General features: G+C 54.0%; 4 protein-coding genes across 4 annotated transcripts; 2 read left to right on the top strand and 2 right to left on the bottom strand.

Annotated features, from left to right (window-relative positions):
• Window positions 1-2,116: 2,116 nt before the first annotated feature.
• CABS01_10693 (uncharacterized protein) lies at window positions 2,117-2,455 on the top strand (the record flags this gene model as incomplete). The annotated part of the gene is made up of 1 exon (XM_060544048.1): window positions 2,117-2,455. One exon carries the CDS (start codon window positions 2,117-2,119, stop codon window positions 2,453-2,455), a length of 339 nt encoding a protein of 112 aa, XP_060398772.1.
• Window positions 2,456-2,985: 530 nt separating this feature from the next.
• Window positions 2,986-3,527, top strand: CABS01_10692 (uncharacterized protein; the record flags this gene model as incomplete). The annotated part of the gene is made up of 2 exons (XM_060544047.1): window positions 2,986-3,153; window positions 3,219-3,527. The coding sequence occupies 2 exons, from the start codon at window positions 2,986-2,988 to the stop codon at window positions 3,525-3,527; spliced, it is 477 nt and encodes a 158-aa protein (XP_060398771.1).
• A 1,371-nt stretch (window positions 3,528-4,898) lies between these two features.
• On the bottom strand, window positions 4,899-5,117 carry CABS01_10691 (uncharacterized protein; the record flags this gene model as incomplete). Its single annotated transcript, XM_060544046.1, has 1 exon — window positions 4,899-5,117. One exon carries the CDS (start codon window positions 5,115-5,117, stop codon window positions 4,899-4,901), a length of 219 nt encoding a protein of 72 aa, XP_060398770.1.
• Window positions 5,118-10,243: 5,126 nt separating this feature from the next.
• On the bottom strand, window positions 10,244-12,356 carry CABS01_10690 (uncharacterized protein; the record flags this gene model as incomplete). The annotated part of the gene is made up of 4 exons (XM_060544045.1): window positions 10,244-11,059; window positions 11,116-11,382; window positions 11,452-11,955; window positions 12,159-12,356. Coding segments are annotated over 4 exons (1,785 nt in total), but the record flags the coding sequence as incomplete, so codon positions are not given.
• Window positions 12,357-13,655: the final 1,299 nt, after the last annotated feature.

Raw genomic sequence — 13,655 nt, 5'->3', positions numbered from 1 at the left:
GGAAGTGGAAGCGTAGGTACTTTCATGATACCACCGGCTTCGGTCGTGATGATTCAACTACCTTATTGCTGGACTCCTTCGCTCCGTCCAAGTCGGCGACGTGGCTGTAACTCTAGCCCGTTGCAAGCTTTGCTCCGTGAGATGGCTTGGGGTAATCTGGACTGCCGACGTGTCGGTGTCCGGAATGAAGGCTACCATAGGAGCTTAGATGGACCATCGGGAAGGTCTGGACTCTTGGGGTATTTGCAACCTCAAACTGTGCAGCCTGCTTCTGGATGGCCTGGGCGGCCTAGATGGCCTGGATCGTGGACCACGACGATGCGATTGGGGGAGAGGGTTTGAAAGTCTACACTGTCCGTAGGTACTACGGTGTTTATTTGCCCGGCAGCTGAACACTTTGGAATATCCGTGAATGGCGTTGGCCGTGCGTGAGATACAGATACATCTGGAGACATTGGGCAGCTGAGGCATATTGCCGAGAGAATACACGAAAGACAGCGCTAAGTCGGTGCAGGTCGTGATTTTACCTATAGATCTGAGATTGGTATATCTGTATCGATCGAATGTCTGGCTAATCCCATCACCCCCTGCACTTTGGTGTTTCTTCTTTCTGCCGAGGGCCCCGGGATCCGTTTGAAACGGAAGAATAAAGGACAAGGCAAAGGGCGGGTATCCGTAGAGCAAGATATACCAAGGTACTGCGTAAGGTAGTAGTATCATGGATGATGATGGCGAAAAGGCGGAGTAGCTAGGTACCTACAGGAGCTGACCTTTGCGAATACAAGATTATCTGTAATCTTGTGTCATTCCCGGCCTTCTTATCCGTGCCTTATCTGGCGGCTGTCATAAAATAGGACCGCAGCACGACCGGGCGGTATTGGATCAAGCTGACGAGAGGCGAAGATAAAATGACAGAATAACAGCGACAAGCACATCCTGATGAGAGTCGATTGCCGGACTACGTACTTGATATTCAAACATTGAGCCATGAATGAGTCCATGACACGGCCGAGGATTGCAGCGATGATACAGCACTCAAAACCTGGGACCGGCGGCGAGTAATGACGCGGATAACAGTTCACTGTAAGCCCTGGGCACGTATCCGTACACGCCGAGAACGGAATACGTCCGTTCCTGTCAGCACCAGGGCGGCCGTCCGTGGCTGAAGGCCAAAGTACCTTTACACTGCCATGATCTGCAGATGTACATGTCGACCCTCTCACCTCTTACACGGAGGGGAAACCTTGGGGTGCATGGCCACCAGGCAAGACAGGGCTCCGGGGGAGGGCACTGGCACATTGCGGGCTGCAGGTTACCTCCTCAGGCGGGAGTCAGGCACCCTAGAAGGCAGGTCGCGGCGTCGCTTCGGCCATGGCAGGCAGAAAAGGCAGAAGACTAACCAGGCCCTTCAACACGATCCCATCTCTTGTCTTTTCTGCTGAGGGGATTTTTGAGAAACAAGATGGGGAAAAGGTAGACACGGCGCCTCGGGCGGACCAGGCGTGGATTTCTCGGGTTGGCCGTCTTCCGTTGAGATAACGAAGCGAAACGGACTTTGAGGCCAGGCACGGGTGACCATGACCGAGGCAAGACGGTTCGTAACTACCTAAATTCGGATACGGCGTTCAGGACTGGACGAGATACGGATGATAGGTACGGAGTACGCAGGTACTTTGCTTTACGAGACCGGCTGACGGCGAATGGAAGGTGACCTGCCGCGAGGAGTGAGAACTCGCTGAGAGATGGAAGGCAGCGGGGGGTGCGATACTTACCTTACTCTACAAGGCATGGAGCGACGGATACGTACTCGACGTACCTGCCTTTACCTTCTTCCTGTTTTGCACTTGCGGTCCCCTAATTTGCAGGGCTGCACCACCAGGGCACCTCGGTTCCACCAATGTCTCCATCCAAAAGATGGGGGGTTCCTTCCACTTTTGACACTGACACACCGACCGTCAGTCTGTCACCCACCGTCCCAATCTACCGTCTACGCCATCTACACCGTCTTTCATCTCACCGAGTGAGGTGAGCGTCTCTCCTTCAAGTTTCTCGTCCAAAGGCTCCAACTTTGTGCATTTGTCTCGCCTGCCAGATTATCTCCGTCTTCAGCCCGCCAATGACACGCCAACCTGCTGCATTTCTCCAGTCACTGGCTCCCGCTGTGTGTTTCGTCGAGAATCAGGTCTTTACTTTTCAACCAAACGCACGCTCAAACCTCGCAGGTTATTGTTTTTTTATTTGGCTAATCGACGCCTCTACCCGTAAAGAGTATTACCGTCCGTCGCCTTTGTTAATCGTCTGCCTCGTAAGTATTCCCGAGGCCCCTGGTGTGTCAAGAGTCAAGATACCAAAGGGCCGCTGCAGATCATGTCAAGCTTCAGATCTTGGCTCTTGTCCCTTTGCAGATACCTACAAGTGCCAGAGTACATTGGTACCACACCCGCAGCGTTGTTGAGCCTCGAATACCTGACTCGGAAAATGATGTGCGCCAGCCAAGCATGTGTATCGCCTCTTGGATCCTATGGCGGAACCTGGCCGACAAACACGTCATATCAAAGATGGATGAGACGCGCGAGACTGACACGAAGAAACACTCGACACGACATCGCCATCAGCTCGTCCGCTAGAGAACCTCACGAAGTACTGCTATAGCCAGACATTGTACAAACACGCTGGGGCTCCTATGCTCGTCCTGCTTGCGTGTCCATCTCGCACTCTGAAGCATTAGACCGACAACCTTGATAAAAGGGTCCGAATCTCGAGACAGGGCAACGTCGACGACGGTGACAAGGCTCCGTCAAAGGGACTGATACGGTGATGGATGGACGGCACATCCTTCTCTTGGCTTGGCCCCTCTGCCCCTTGGTCTGTGGCCTCTATCGTTTCCTCCTCCTGGATCTTGGCAGGCTGTGCCAAAGGACCAACCCTGCAATCAAATACGGACGCTACCCGTTCTGCCCTGAAGGCCCGTCCGGATATTGCTGAATGCAATGGGGACCTCGGATGCTGAACCACGGCTACACTGTCCACAGCCTTTTTAACTGGGCACCCGTCAGTGTCATCCTTGAACCTGGATATCAAAAAAAGAACGAGCCGCCGATTGTCATCTCGCCATCTGGGGCATCTGGGGGCATACGCGCATCGGTATGCGACGTGCAATTTTATCGGTTCATCGCCAGCGATCAACTCATTTAACCCCCAGAATATCATCACGCCAGACTGATGCATCGCCCCATGCCCCGTACCCAAAGTCTGCTTCTGGACAGACTTGCTCGAAACTGAAGGACCTGACAGCGGAATCCGTCTGTGAAGCCACCATCCGTGCTCTTCTTGAGCCGTTTTTGGCTGCTCGTCGCGCCAACACTCCTCCCCTCTTTCAACCCCAGACGTCCCCTCATTTCATCAAAACAGCCATTATCAAAATAGCTGCCGCAGTATGGATGGACCGCCTGGGTATCAAAGCACAATCTCGTCTCATATGCCCGCCGTTGACCACGCCAGCGGGAAGAGGCGCGATAACAAAATAGAAGGAGGGGGGAAAAAACATGGGATGCCTATTCGGGCAGTCAGCCAACACTTGCAATATCCACCAGTCGCACGAAGGTCTCCTGAGTCTAGAGTCCAGTCATCTGCATCTCGCCATGCATTTCAAATAAAGGAAGCCAGACCATGTCATGTTGCGGTACTTGGGTCCCGAGACGGATGGCGCTCTCGACCCCGTTGTTCCGTACCTTAATGTTCATTGTTCTAGTTTCGTACCCAACACTAAATGCCCATGGTGCGAAGTATCCCGCGCTGCTAGCCAATTCGCGAAAACGCACCCAATCGCCATGCTTTGGTCATGGAATATGGCCCAAAGTCCATCCCAGGTGTCTAGGTTTGCATTCGGAGCCCCTCCATTGGATCGTCTGCCTGGCTACCAGGCCCCCAACGAGGATGGATGAGTCGGGCTTACTTTTGTTTCTGTAGAAGACACACGCATACTGCATCTCGTACCTGTCACTCGCGTGTAACCCCATCGCAGGCCCGACAAATGGGCTGCGTTGAGGAGACGATTTAGACTTTAGCATCTCGTCTTCGCGTTGGGCGCGGAATGTGGTACAACAAGAATACAAGAGCACGCAACTGAGTAGTGGCATTGTAGTCATCCTTGCCGTTCTGGCCTTTCATCCACGCGTTTCCCGCGCTGGCCTCGGTGACCTCCTTTGGCCTCTCTGGATCCCAAAAGTGCCATGAACCCCCATCTTACGACTCATCACCGAAATACTAGGCATCAAGCTCAAGTGGGTGGTCTGTCAGATGCCAGATGTTGGGGATGTAACCTTTGAGCAAGACCATCAACCCCTCCTCCCCCCTCACACTCTTAAGGACAAGAGTATGTGTAGCCGCCGGACCGTTTGGCATGGCATCCCACCACGACTTCGCAGTGTCCTCCTGCCCAAACCGGTCACGGGCGGCGGACATGGCGAGAATATCACGGCGTGCTCACCTGGACTCGTCAACGGTCCGGCGAACCAGAGCCTCGTGACTTTCCGGCCAGTCACCCGCTTCCCACCCACCCATCCCGTAGCCGCATCTCCCGCCAGTGCGGAGCCCAGATGGAGGGACCAAAGACGCACGACATGGCCCCTTCTCTTGGGTTGTTGGTTGGGCTGCTCACCAAGGGGGTGGTTGCTGATGCTCGGGCTGTGCCACGATTGCTTCCGTCAGCAACACCCCGACTTTTCCACCAGCAAAGACGTAAGTTTTCCCTCTTGTATCTGCTCCAAATGGCGGCACAGGCATCGGTGCCGTCATGTCATGTATGGAACCTCGCCTGTGGCTGGTGCTTACCAGATGCGATCCCCAGAGGCACGTTGTGCGTCCCAAAGCTACCCACGGAACGTGAGTAAGTCGGGTTACAGCGGATTCGGTGCATCAGGGTCCTTTGCGGCCGGGCGATCGCTGGGTACCCCGCGTCGACAGAGAGGGGGCGCCGAGGCCACGGGAGGATGGAAGCGCGCAGCGAACCTGGAGAAGGATAATCCGCCAGGGCCGTGGTGGAGGGGTGTGTGTGTGTGTGTGTGTGTGCTTCGGCGCCTTTTCACCGCCTGCTCCGCGTCTGCCCGAATAAACATTCCTTAGGGTAGATGCTACAGAAGATGGCACGGAAGACTACGTACGACAGGACTGAGGACTCCAGACCACTGACCGTCCGGCCGGCCATCCATACACCCTCCGTTACAGTTTTCCGTTGGCCTTCTCAGAGTTCTAGGTACCGTATCCGAAGACAGGACTACCTAGATGCCTAAGCCCAAGTGTGCAGGATTAGTCCCAACATGAATCTTTACGGTTCAAACACGCACACACCGTATCCGTAGTGTAGGTACAGCATGTCGTCTCAAGTCACCGAATTCCACGCGACAATGGAGATACGTACACCGACCGACTCGGGCATAGCCGAAAGAGCACCGACTCATTCACGCACATTGCGACCATCCCGTATGAAACGGCCTGAATCAGTTCTCGCGGGATCTACTGGCCTTCTTCGACTCAGCTCGAGTCCTCGTAGCGGTCACGGCAGCGTCGCGCATGCCATCCAACCGCATGGGGAAAGCTTATTGAGGCTACATTTTGCACCAAGAGTCGAAGAAGAAGAAGAAGAATGTTTTCCCGCACTCAATGCACATCCTCATCCTCGGACCAAGTCCGGCAACGGCAATACTTTGGCGTTTCTTGGGACCGGCTCACCGGAGCGAGGCACGGCGTTTCGAGGAAGGACTTGATTGACCAACTGCAACTGTATCTCGTCTTGTACCCGGAGTATCGCTTGGCACGCTGCAGAAAACCTAGAATCTCTCACAGAAGAACTCTGATCGTCGCGCATGCCGTATAGACACACGCATCCACACTTCCGTAAACCGGGCGCTTCAAGTAGGTATACCGGCAAAAGTGTCGGCTCCTTTCTTTTGAAGTTACGGGCCGCGCCAGACGCACGGAAAACGGTCGGTGAGGCCCGCCACAAGGAGATGGCCGCCGGGCAGAGAGCCACATGTCAAAAAAGGTGTCAAGAGGATGGAAGATCTCGATTTGCGGCTTATCGCGGGGATGGGGGTTAAGTCACCAGCTGCGATCTCGTTCAACCAATCCTCGGTGAAGAGGCGGGGATCAGGGTTGGTTTCCAGAGCCATGAGGCAGCAGTCACGAGGACCCAGAGCCTTGCCGCAAGTTGCAACGCATACATCTGTTCAGTGCTCTATAGACGATTGCCGTGAAGAGTGAGTGATTGGGTTCGAGTGCCGGCCAACGGCGGGCATCCTTTGTCCAGTTGTGGCATGCCGCATGACGGGCGCCTTGCCGGCCGGCAAAGGCCATGTGACCGGTTCGCTCTCTGGTAGGTACCGGCGCCGGACCAATATGGGCATTCCTGAAGGTTTGGATGTTTGATGCACACTTCACCCAGACAAACAGAAACATCATTGGTGATGTTATGTTTTATGCACGATACCCGCCGACGGCGCGGCGGCGACACGCTACAGTCGATTCTACCGTACACGTTTTCAAACGGCGGGATGTAGTATACAAAGGGATTTTGCGGTACTTGGCGAGGTGTGAAGATAGGCGTTGCCCTCGGGGTATTTCTCGCGTGTGTTGGCTGCGGCGAACGGCGATCGTACATTACTTCGGGGGAAACGTCTCCGCAGCTTTCTCACCAAGAGATCTACATACGGCCGAGGAAACACGAAAGAAGAAGCGTGGACGGCTCCGCTCACGGGTCCATCTGTTGCAAGTTGCAGGCTTGTAGCGCACATCATTGACCAAAACGGCTTAAAGGTACAGAGGACCGGGTCGCGGCGGCGAAACATGTGCAAGAGAAGAAAGAAAAAAAGGCATTCTTTTGACAAAGATGGCGAGTTTTTTGCCTTCCGTCATGACAGTGCTATCTTGCATCGGCGGAGAAGCTCCGGGTTGGGGGCGAATGAGGTTGCGACGAGTTGAAATGCGCGAGTCGTCGCAAGTTTTGGTGATGGAGTCAATCAACGTTTTAGTTACTGCGTATGGAGGTGTGGATGGTGTTCATGCCCCTCGTCTTTTGGGGTCCGATGCAATACGGTTGAACCACATGGTGACAGAACACACTCACCCCCCATAAAGGTTCCGATACCGCACGCACACCGCACCGGACCGTCGAACTTGATGGTTGTGTGGATGTCAAGCAGGCCGAACTGTGGGAAAACGGAATCATCAGATCAGCCAAACCGGCGGAGAGTGAGAGTTAGATTCATGGGGTGGTTGTTCCACAAGGCACAAAGACGGTGAGCATAACAGACAGGTTTCGCCACGGGATGGAGTCATGGTATCGTGGAAATCGTGACAAGAGGTTTTCCATGTCGTTCATCAACTGAGACGCGGCGCGTGGTCCGGCGTCGTGGCGATGACGTCAAGGTTCGATGGAGGGGCAGAAGGGGGGGGGGGGGGTTCATCCTCTTCTTCTTCTTCTTCTTCTTCTTCGTCTTCTTCGAGTTATCCTTGCCGGCTGTTTGGGTTTCCTGCTCGGGAGGGACCAGCCCCGCGCATACTGTCACTATTACACCACAGATGCACTACTTTACTCACTTTTGTACGCACAAATGCTGTGCCCATTGACTAGCAAAAGGGTACTCCGTAAAGTAGTTGTGTCTTGCTTGGAGCGGCGGCGAGAGGGGCAACAGGAGCCAGTGACAACATCGTGTCCGCTTCGGAAGCGACGTTTCCAGGGGGTTTAAACTCTTTGGCAGCTCCATCCGCGCGGGAACCCTGGGAAAGGAAAAAAGAGGCTTCGCGGCGTGGCGTGGCGTAGCGTGGCAGGCAATGACATCAGCGAGGAAAAAAGATTTCAACACCAAACTGATTCGTGGCGGAGGGACTTACATAGATGCCTGCGAGAATCCTTACCTTGCAAGTTGCCTTGCCCGGCCCAGTGACGGTGACAGAGCAACTGGAGCCGTGTCAGTCGAATGCAGCGGGATGCAAAGAACCCGGAATCCTGGGAGAGTTTAAACGGTTTCTCAGGAGTCAAGGGGGGCCATTGGGCCGTGGGTTGTTGGTGGTTACACACATACAGAGAAAGGATAAAAAAGACAAAAGGTAAAAAGCTAGAATGAGCCCTACGACGAAGTTACGTCGCCCCCCCCCCCCCTCTGATCGGGTCTCCCCTTCCACCCTAACGCAAATCACTTTAAAATCAAGGCACCTCGTTTAGAGGGGGAGGGAAAAGGCTCTTTCTGGGAGTTTGCCATGTGGCTGGTCGCCTGGCCGCTGGACTCAAACTGCTTGCAGAAGACTTCCGTGCCTGACTGACCCTGACGTGGGTGACGTTCACCTTTGCTAAGGTAGCCAACCCCCACCACGTCACTGGCGATGATCTCCAAGGGTTGCTGAATCGTATCGTGTAGCGAAGTGACTACGCTTTCCGCGGGAGTATGTAGATATTTGCCATGCCTGTCTATTTCGGATTGGATAGTATGGTAAGCCCGGGGCGGTGTATCACAGTCAGAGAGTCCTTCTAAGCTGCGTCTCGTGATGGTGAGGCGGTGCTGCTTGGTGCTGATGCGGATGCTGATCAGGGAAGAGTCCGTCGTAAAACCAATCAGTCTCGTGTTGGTTGGCGCTTTTCTCATACCTTATTCTACCGTGTAAGAATTCTCGGATTTCAAGTCACACCCTGCAGATCTTGGGATTACCCGAGGGATCGTAAACGGTATCAAAGCAAAAGAATCAATGGCTGCGAAAACGGATGGCCGAAGGACACCGGGTAATGCTGTTATCCCCCCTCGGACCCCCTCCGCCTTGGATTATGCGTTCTTGCCGGGCTTTTTTGGCTTGCCTTAACTCGCGACAGGGGAAATGGGTGAACCGTGCTGTGCTGTATTGTCCTGCTGTCGATGCCGAGGCCGTCTGCCGCCTGCCCTGAATATGATTGAAACGCCAGAAACTCTTCCGTGGGGACAAAAATCGTGTACCTGGACATACTTGCGACACGGCTCGCGCATATTGGAATACGGACCGCGGTGCGCCGCAAAACGGTCTGGCGGGGTCGAGGCCCGTAAAAGCAGTGAGGTCATTGCGGGATGTAGGATGCAAATGACAAGACGGCAGGTGGTGTCCAGGGGGAGGGGGGAAACAAGAAGGCCGCGGTCTTTTTTTCTTCAATCTGGTTTCTACAGGATGATTCGGGTAGTTCGGCCGGGAGAGTGCATGCAACTTCTGAGAAAACGTCAACGATTAGAAGGCCTCTCGACCATCGATCGGGCGGATCGGACGGGATCGTGGACGGACTTGGGAGGGGCCAGTCGGAAAATAAATGGGGCTTACGGGACTGCCGGTGCCGTCCGGGATGGGCGGAGTGGTTTCCTGAATTTGCTTCGGGCTTTTGTCTTTTTTTCTCTTGCGGCCATCTCTTGGCAATCCTCGTCGGACTTGTGAGTGAGTATATTCGTATTCTTGAGACATACTGGCTATCTACCCCCTAGACATATCCTTCTCATCACGGATCTGAACATTTTAAAAGGGGGAATATCAGGCAGTGTGCTCAGACACGCTTCTGCCACCAAGAGGTCTTGTCGCCGTTTCGGACCCGAAGGAGGAGTATTCAGCCGCGCGTCAAATTTCCCATGATGACAGAACACATGCTAAAAAAAAGAACAAGAAAAACGAAATGACGGATGGAAGCTTGCGAGACTTGGGCATGCGTGGGTACGTGTGTGCAGCTCGCTCGGCCTCGCCTACACCTTCTAGTTCTGCTTGGGGAGGCCGACAGCCTGCGATGTCAGGGCTCGAAACTTGCTCAGGGTTATGTAGCCTTTGGGATACTAGACGATGGATAATTTCGGGCTTGAAGGGGTCTAGCCCAGATCAGTTTCCTTCGTGGGGGACGAGAAGCAGAGTTGTCACAGCGGTTGGCAATGTGAATTGAGGTCGGTGCGTGATGAAGTTATACGGGATTTTATAGCATCACAGCCGCGAGAGGACGTTGGGGCTATGGTACACCTCACATCATGATAGAGTAGCAATGACTAATGTAGATAGTCCATCCCTTTGGTAATCGATAGCTTGCTTGAATATAGTGCTCGCTTCAACGGTGTACATGAAATCCCCCAAACGCCTTGCCCATTTAACCTGGCTCGCAATGTTCTTCCGCCACGCAAATACAACTACAGCACAGATAAGGAAAAAGTAATCGGGAGAACTCCAGACTGCTGTGGGAATCAATCCGACAACGCCTTTACTCCTTCTTCTCCTTCTTCTTGCCCTCATCCTTGGACTTGGACTTGGACTTGCCCTCATCCTTGGAATCGTCCTTATCCCCATCCTTGGAGTCATCCTCAGACCCGTCCTTGTCCTCAGACTTTTCTTCCTTCTCGTCATCCTGCTTGTTGTCTTCATCCTGCTTGTTGTCTTCATCCTGCTTGTCGTCCTCATCTTGCTTATCCTCCTGCTTGTCGTCCTCATCTTGCTTATCCTCCTCCTTCTCCTCCACCTTCTCATTTTCCTCCTCCTCGGAGTCGTCCTTCTTGTTGGCACCGGGGTCCTTCTTGTCATCCTTCTTGCTCTTGCTCTTGGAGTCGCCCTTCTTGGCATTCTTCTTCTCCTCCTCCTTTTGCTTCTTCTCTTCTTCCTTCTTCTTCTTCTCAGCCTCTTCCTTCTCCTTTTTCTGCTTCTTTCTCTCCTCCTCCTCGAGCTTAGCCCAGTCCTTGGTGGTGTCGGTCTTGCCCAGGTGCATGCTCTCAGCTAGGCCTTCGCCAATATGGGGTTGTGCGTTGCCAATCTTGGTGCGACCAACCAAGCTGACAAAGATGGAGACTCCAACAATGGCAGTCAGGACGAAGCGGTAGATTCCGTACCATTGTGGGGTCCAGCCCTTGTTCTTGGCTCGGGTGTCGGCAAGGTAGAGGAAGGTGAAGGCGGCGAATTGAGAAGTGAGGGCGTATTCGACGGGCATGAGGAGGGATGGCCAGGCAATCATAGGCGCGACGACACCCATGCCGTAGCGGAACTTTGTTCGGGTGGGATGAGGCGTCTTTTCGGCGTATTCCATGCCCTACAATAGCGTTAGCCCGGTCATTCCATCGCAGTTGACGCGCGGATGCTGCTCACCCAATGGACTGCTCCAAGGAAGGAGATGATGATGGCGCCGTATCCGAGCTGGATGGGCTCGAGGAGGCTCAACCAGTATTGCGCTGAATCATGATTCATGTAAATATGGTTTGCAAATGTCGACGTAGAGGGCCATTCGAGGTTCAGGTCCCAGCTCAGGTAGACTGTGCTCAGGGATGTAGCAAGGTAGGGCAGAGTGCCTGCAAGACCGAGCAAGTAGGGCTCCCTTGGCACTTCGCTAAGATTGAAGGTATCCTTGACAATGTTCTATCGGTAATGTGTCAATTGGTGTGTATTGTATGGTATCTGGGGCGGAATAGGCTGGTGCAGACTTACCAACTCCTTCTTGAGTCCTCCCGTGAGATCCTCTTCCTTTTGTGTTTTTGCAGGTTCCGGCTCAAAGAGGTGAATCCTAGACGACTCGGTCGAAACCGCCTCGGGATTAGACTCGAGCTTCTTCTTTGCAATCTCGGCCTCGGCCTTCTTATCGATCTTGTCGTAGGGCGAATTTGTGTAGCGCGCTTGGAGGGACAAGGGAATCAAACGAGCTTGGAGGGCCGAAGCAGGTCGCCTGGGGGTGTGAAGAGCACTCGACGGAGACCTCGTCGAGAAGGGTGTTGACGGGATTGCTGAGGGAGCTGCGACTTTGCGTGGAGCAATCCGCGCGAGTTGACGCGAAGAGCGAAGCATCGTGAGGGAGCTTTGGCGTATGTTTTCAGGAGCTATCTTGTGTGCGAGGATGGCGAAGTTGGTATGGTTTTGGACAGTTTCTAGTTGTAGTCCAAATGTATGAACGGAAGGAATCAAGGTCGGAATGAAGCCAGCAAACAGTTGTATCCTCTCTGGGAATTGGTGGTATCAATGCCTGTGGGAAGTTGTTGTTGATGATTGTTGAAGCAAATCAAGAGTCCGGCCGGGTGTCTTGAAGGCCTCTTTTGGTGTCGCCCGAGAGGACCAATTAAATCCGCAAAGTGCCTACCTTATCCGATTGCCTCAAGTTGATGTAAGGCTCGGGTCCAGAACTGGAACAGGACGTGGAAAACCAAGGCACACAGCTGGTCCACGGTAAGGTCCTCATTGCTCGCGTTTGCATGGCCATCAGATCGCACGCAGCCCAGGCCATCGAGGTTGCCAGAGCTCCAGCTGCCGGATGGTGACGTAATGTGGAGACCTGTCCCATGCCCAAGGTGGTAGGTACCTAGTGACGTCCGGGCCAGAGGCTCCGCATTGGACGAACCAGCAGCTGAGTGGGGTGGAGTACCGCTACTGTCTAGTGGCCCAAGCTCCTCCTCTTCTATCCCCCGCCGTCTGTGCCGATGCGATGCCACGCCTTGGGTAACTACCTTAGGTACCTGTCTCACCTCACCTTACTTACGCAGCCCGTACTCCGTACCTTAGGCAGGTAGGTACCGAATCAAGGGAGCACGAAAGGCAGGTGAGTGCATTTCCTCAGTCGTAGGTATTTACCAGTCGTAGGTATTTACCATCGCAAGCGCACATGTAGCAATTAACACAGACATTCCAATGTTGTAGTTCGTCCTAACGCACCAGATCATGATTGAATTTCCAAAACCGAAAAGAGAGAGCACTTGACACTTGCCTACCGTAGCCAAGACTCATAACCTCTATTCCTCTTTGATGATGGGAGTCGAGTCCCGCTTAAAGTATTGATACAAATACGTACAAACCTGAGTGAGGGCCTTACCGAATCGGGCTATGATGTAGGTATGTACCTAGCTACCTACCTTGACTGAGGTCCGGAGTACTGTGTAGTCGGTAGACCCACCCTGCCGTGGCTCAACGGGTCCACTAGGATCCACTTGTAGACGTCTGTGACGGTCCATTCGGAGCAGGAGCAGCTGAAGTTCTGGCAAGAGGCAGCGGGCAGCCACACAGTCTGCCCTGGGCCGAGCTGTTGCCCTGGCCTGTTTCTGGCTCTGGTGCGGGGGAAAGCACTTTGGCAGCTGGCTGGCGCTCACCCACTTCAACAATCAGGCAGCGTCATCATGCACAAATCCGCCGCTCCCTCAATCCAGACCCCAACCTGCCCCGACACTGTGACCAAACCAACCCTGCCAACGCCCACCCCCCAGTACCAGCACAAGCACAAGCACGAGCACAAGCACCAGCTCAATATCGACAACGCAGACGAGCCTGCAATCTGTCAAACTTGAGCTGGCAAACATTCACTTTTGGGCAAATCTGCGACGCGGCATTCTCTTTCCCATACCTGCCTACCTACCTTGCCCTACCTCGCCGCCAGTACACCTCAGACCCGGAGTCACGGCCGACGGCACGCCATCCGAGAACACGACATCCACCCCTCGATACCCAAAAATTCCACATCACCCACCGTTGATAGTACGCTTGATATTACACCTACGACGAAAAGTAACGACGCCCAAAAACCGAGCAACCCACCAAGACCCCGTAAACGATACCATCCTACAGCGCGCGTCACTTTGATGACGGCAGAGCCTTTCCGGCGGCTACTGATCTGACCTGCGCCCTGCCCGTCGTCATCGAGCTTTCCGACTTTC

This window comes from Colletotrichum abscissum (assembly GCF_030869225.1).
Source record: "Colletotrichum abscissum strain IMI 504890 chromosome Unknown Scaffold_28.1, whole genome shotgun sequence".
Taxonomy (NCBI): Eukaryota; Fungi; Ascomycota; class Sordariomycetes; order Glomerellales; family Glomerellaceae; genus Colletotrichum; species Colletotrichum abscissum.
This window is presented reverse-complemented; position numbering and strand designations above follow the sequence as displayed.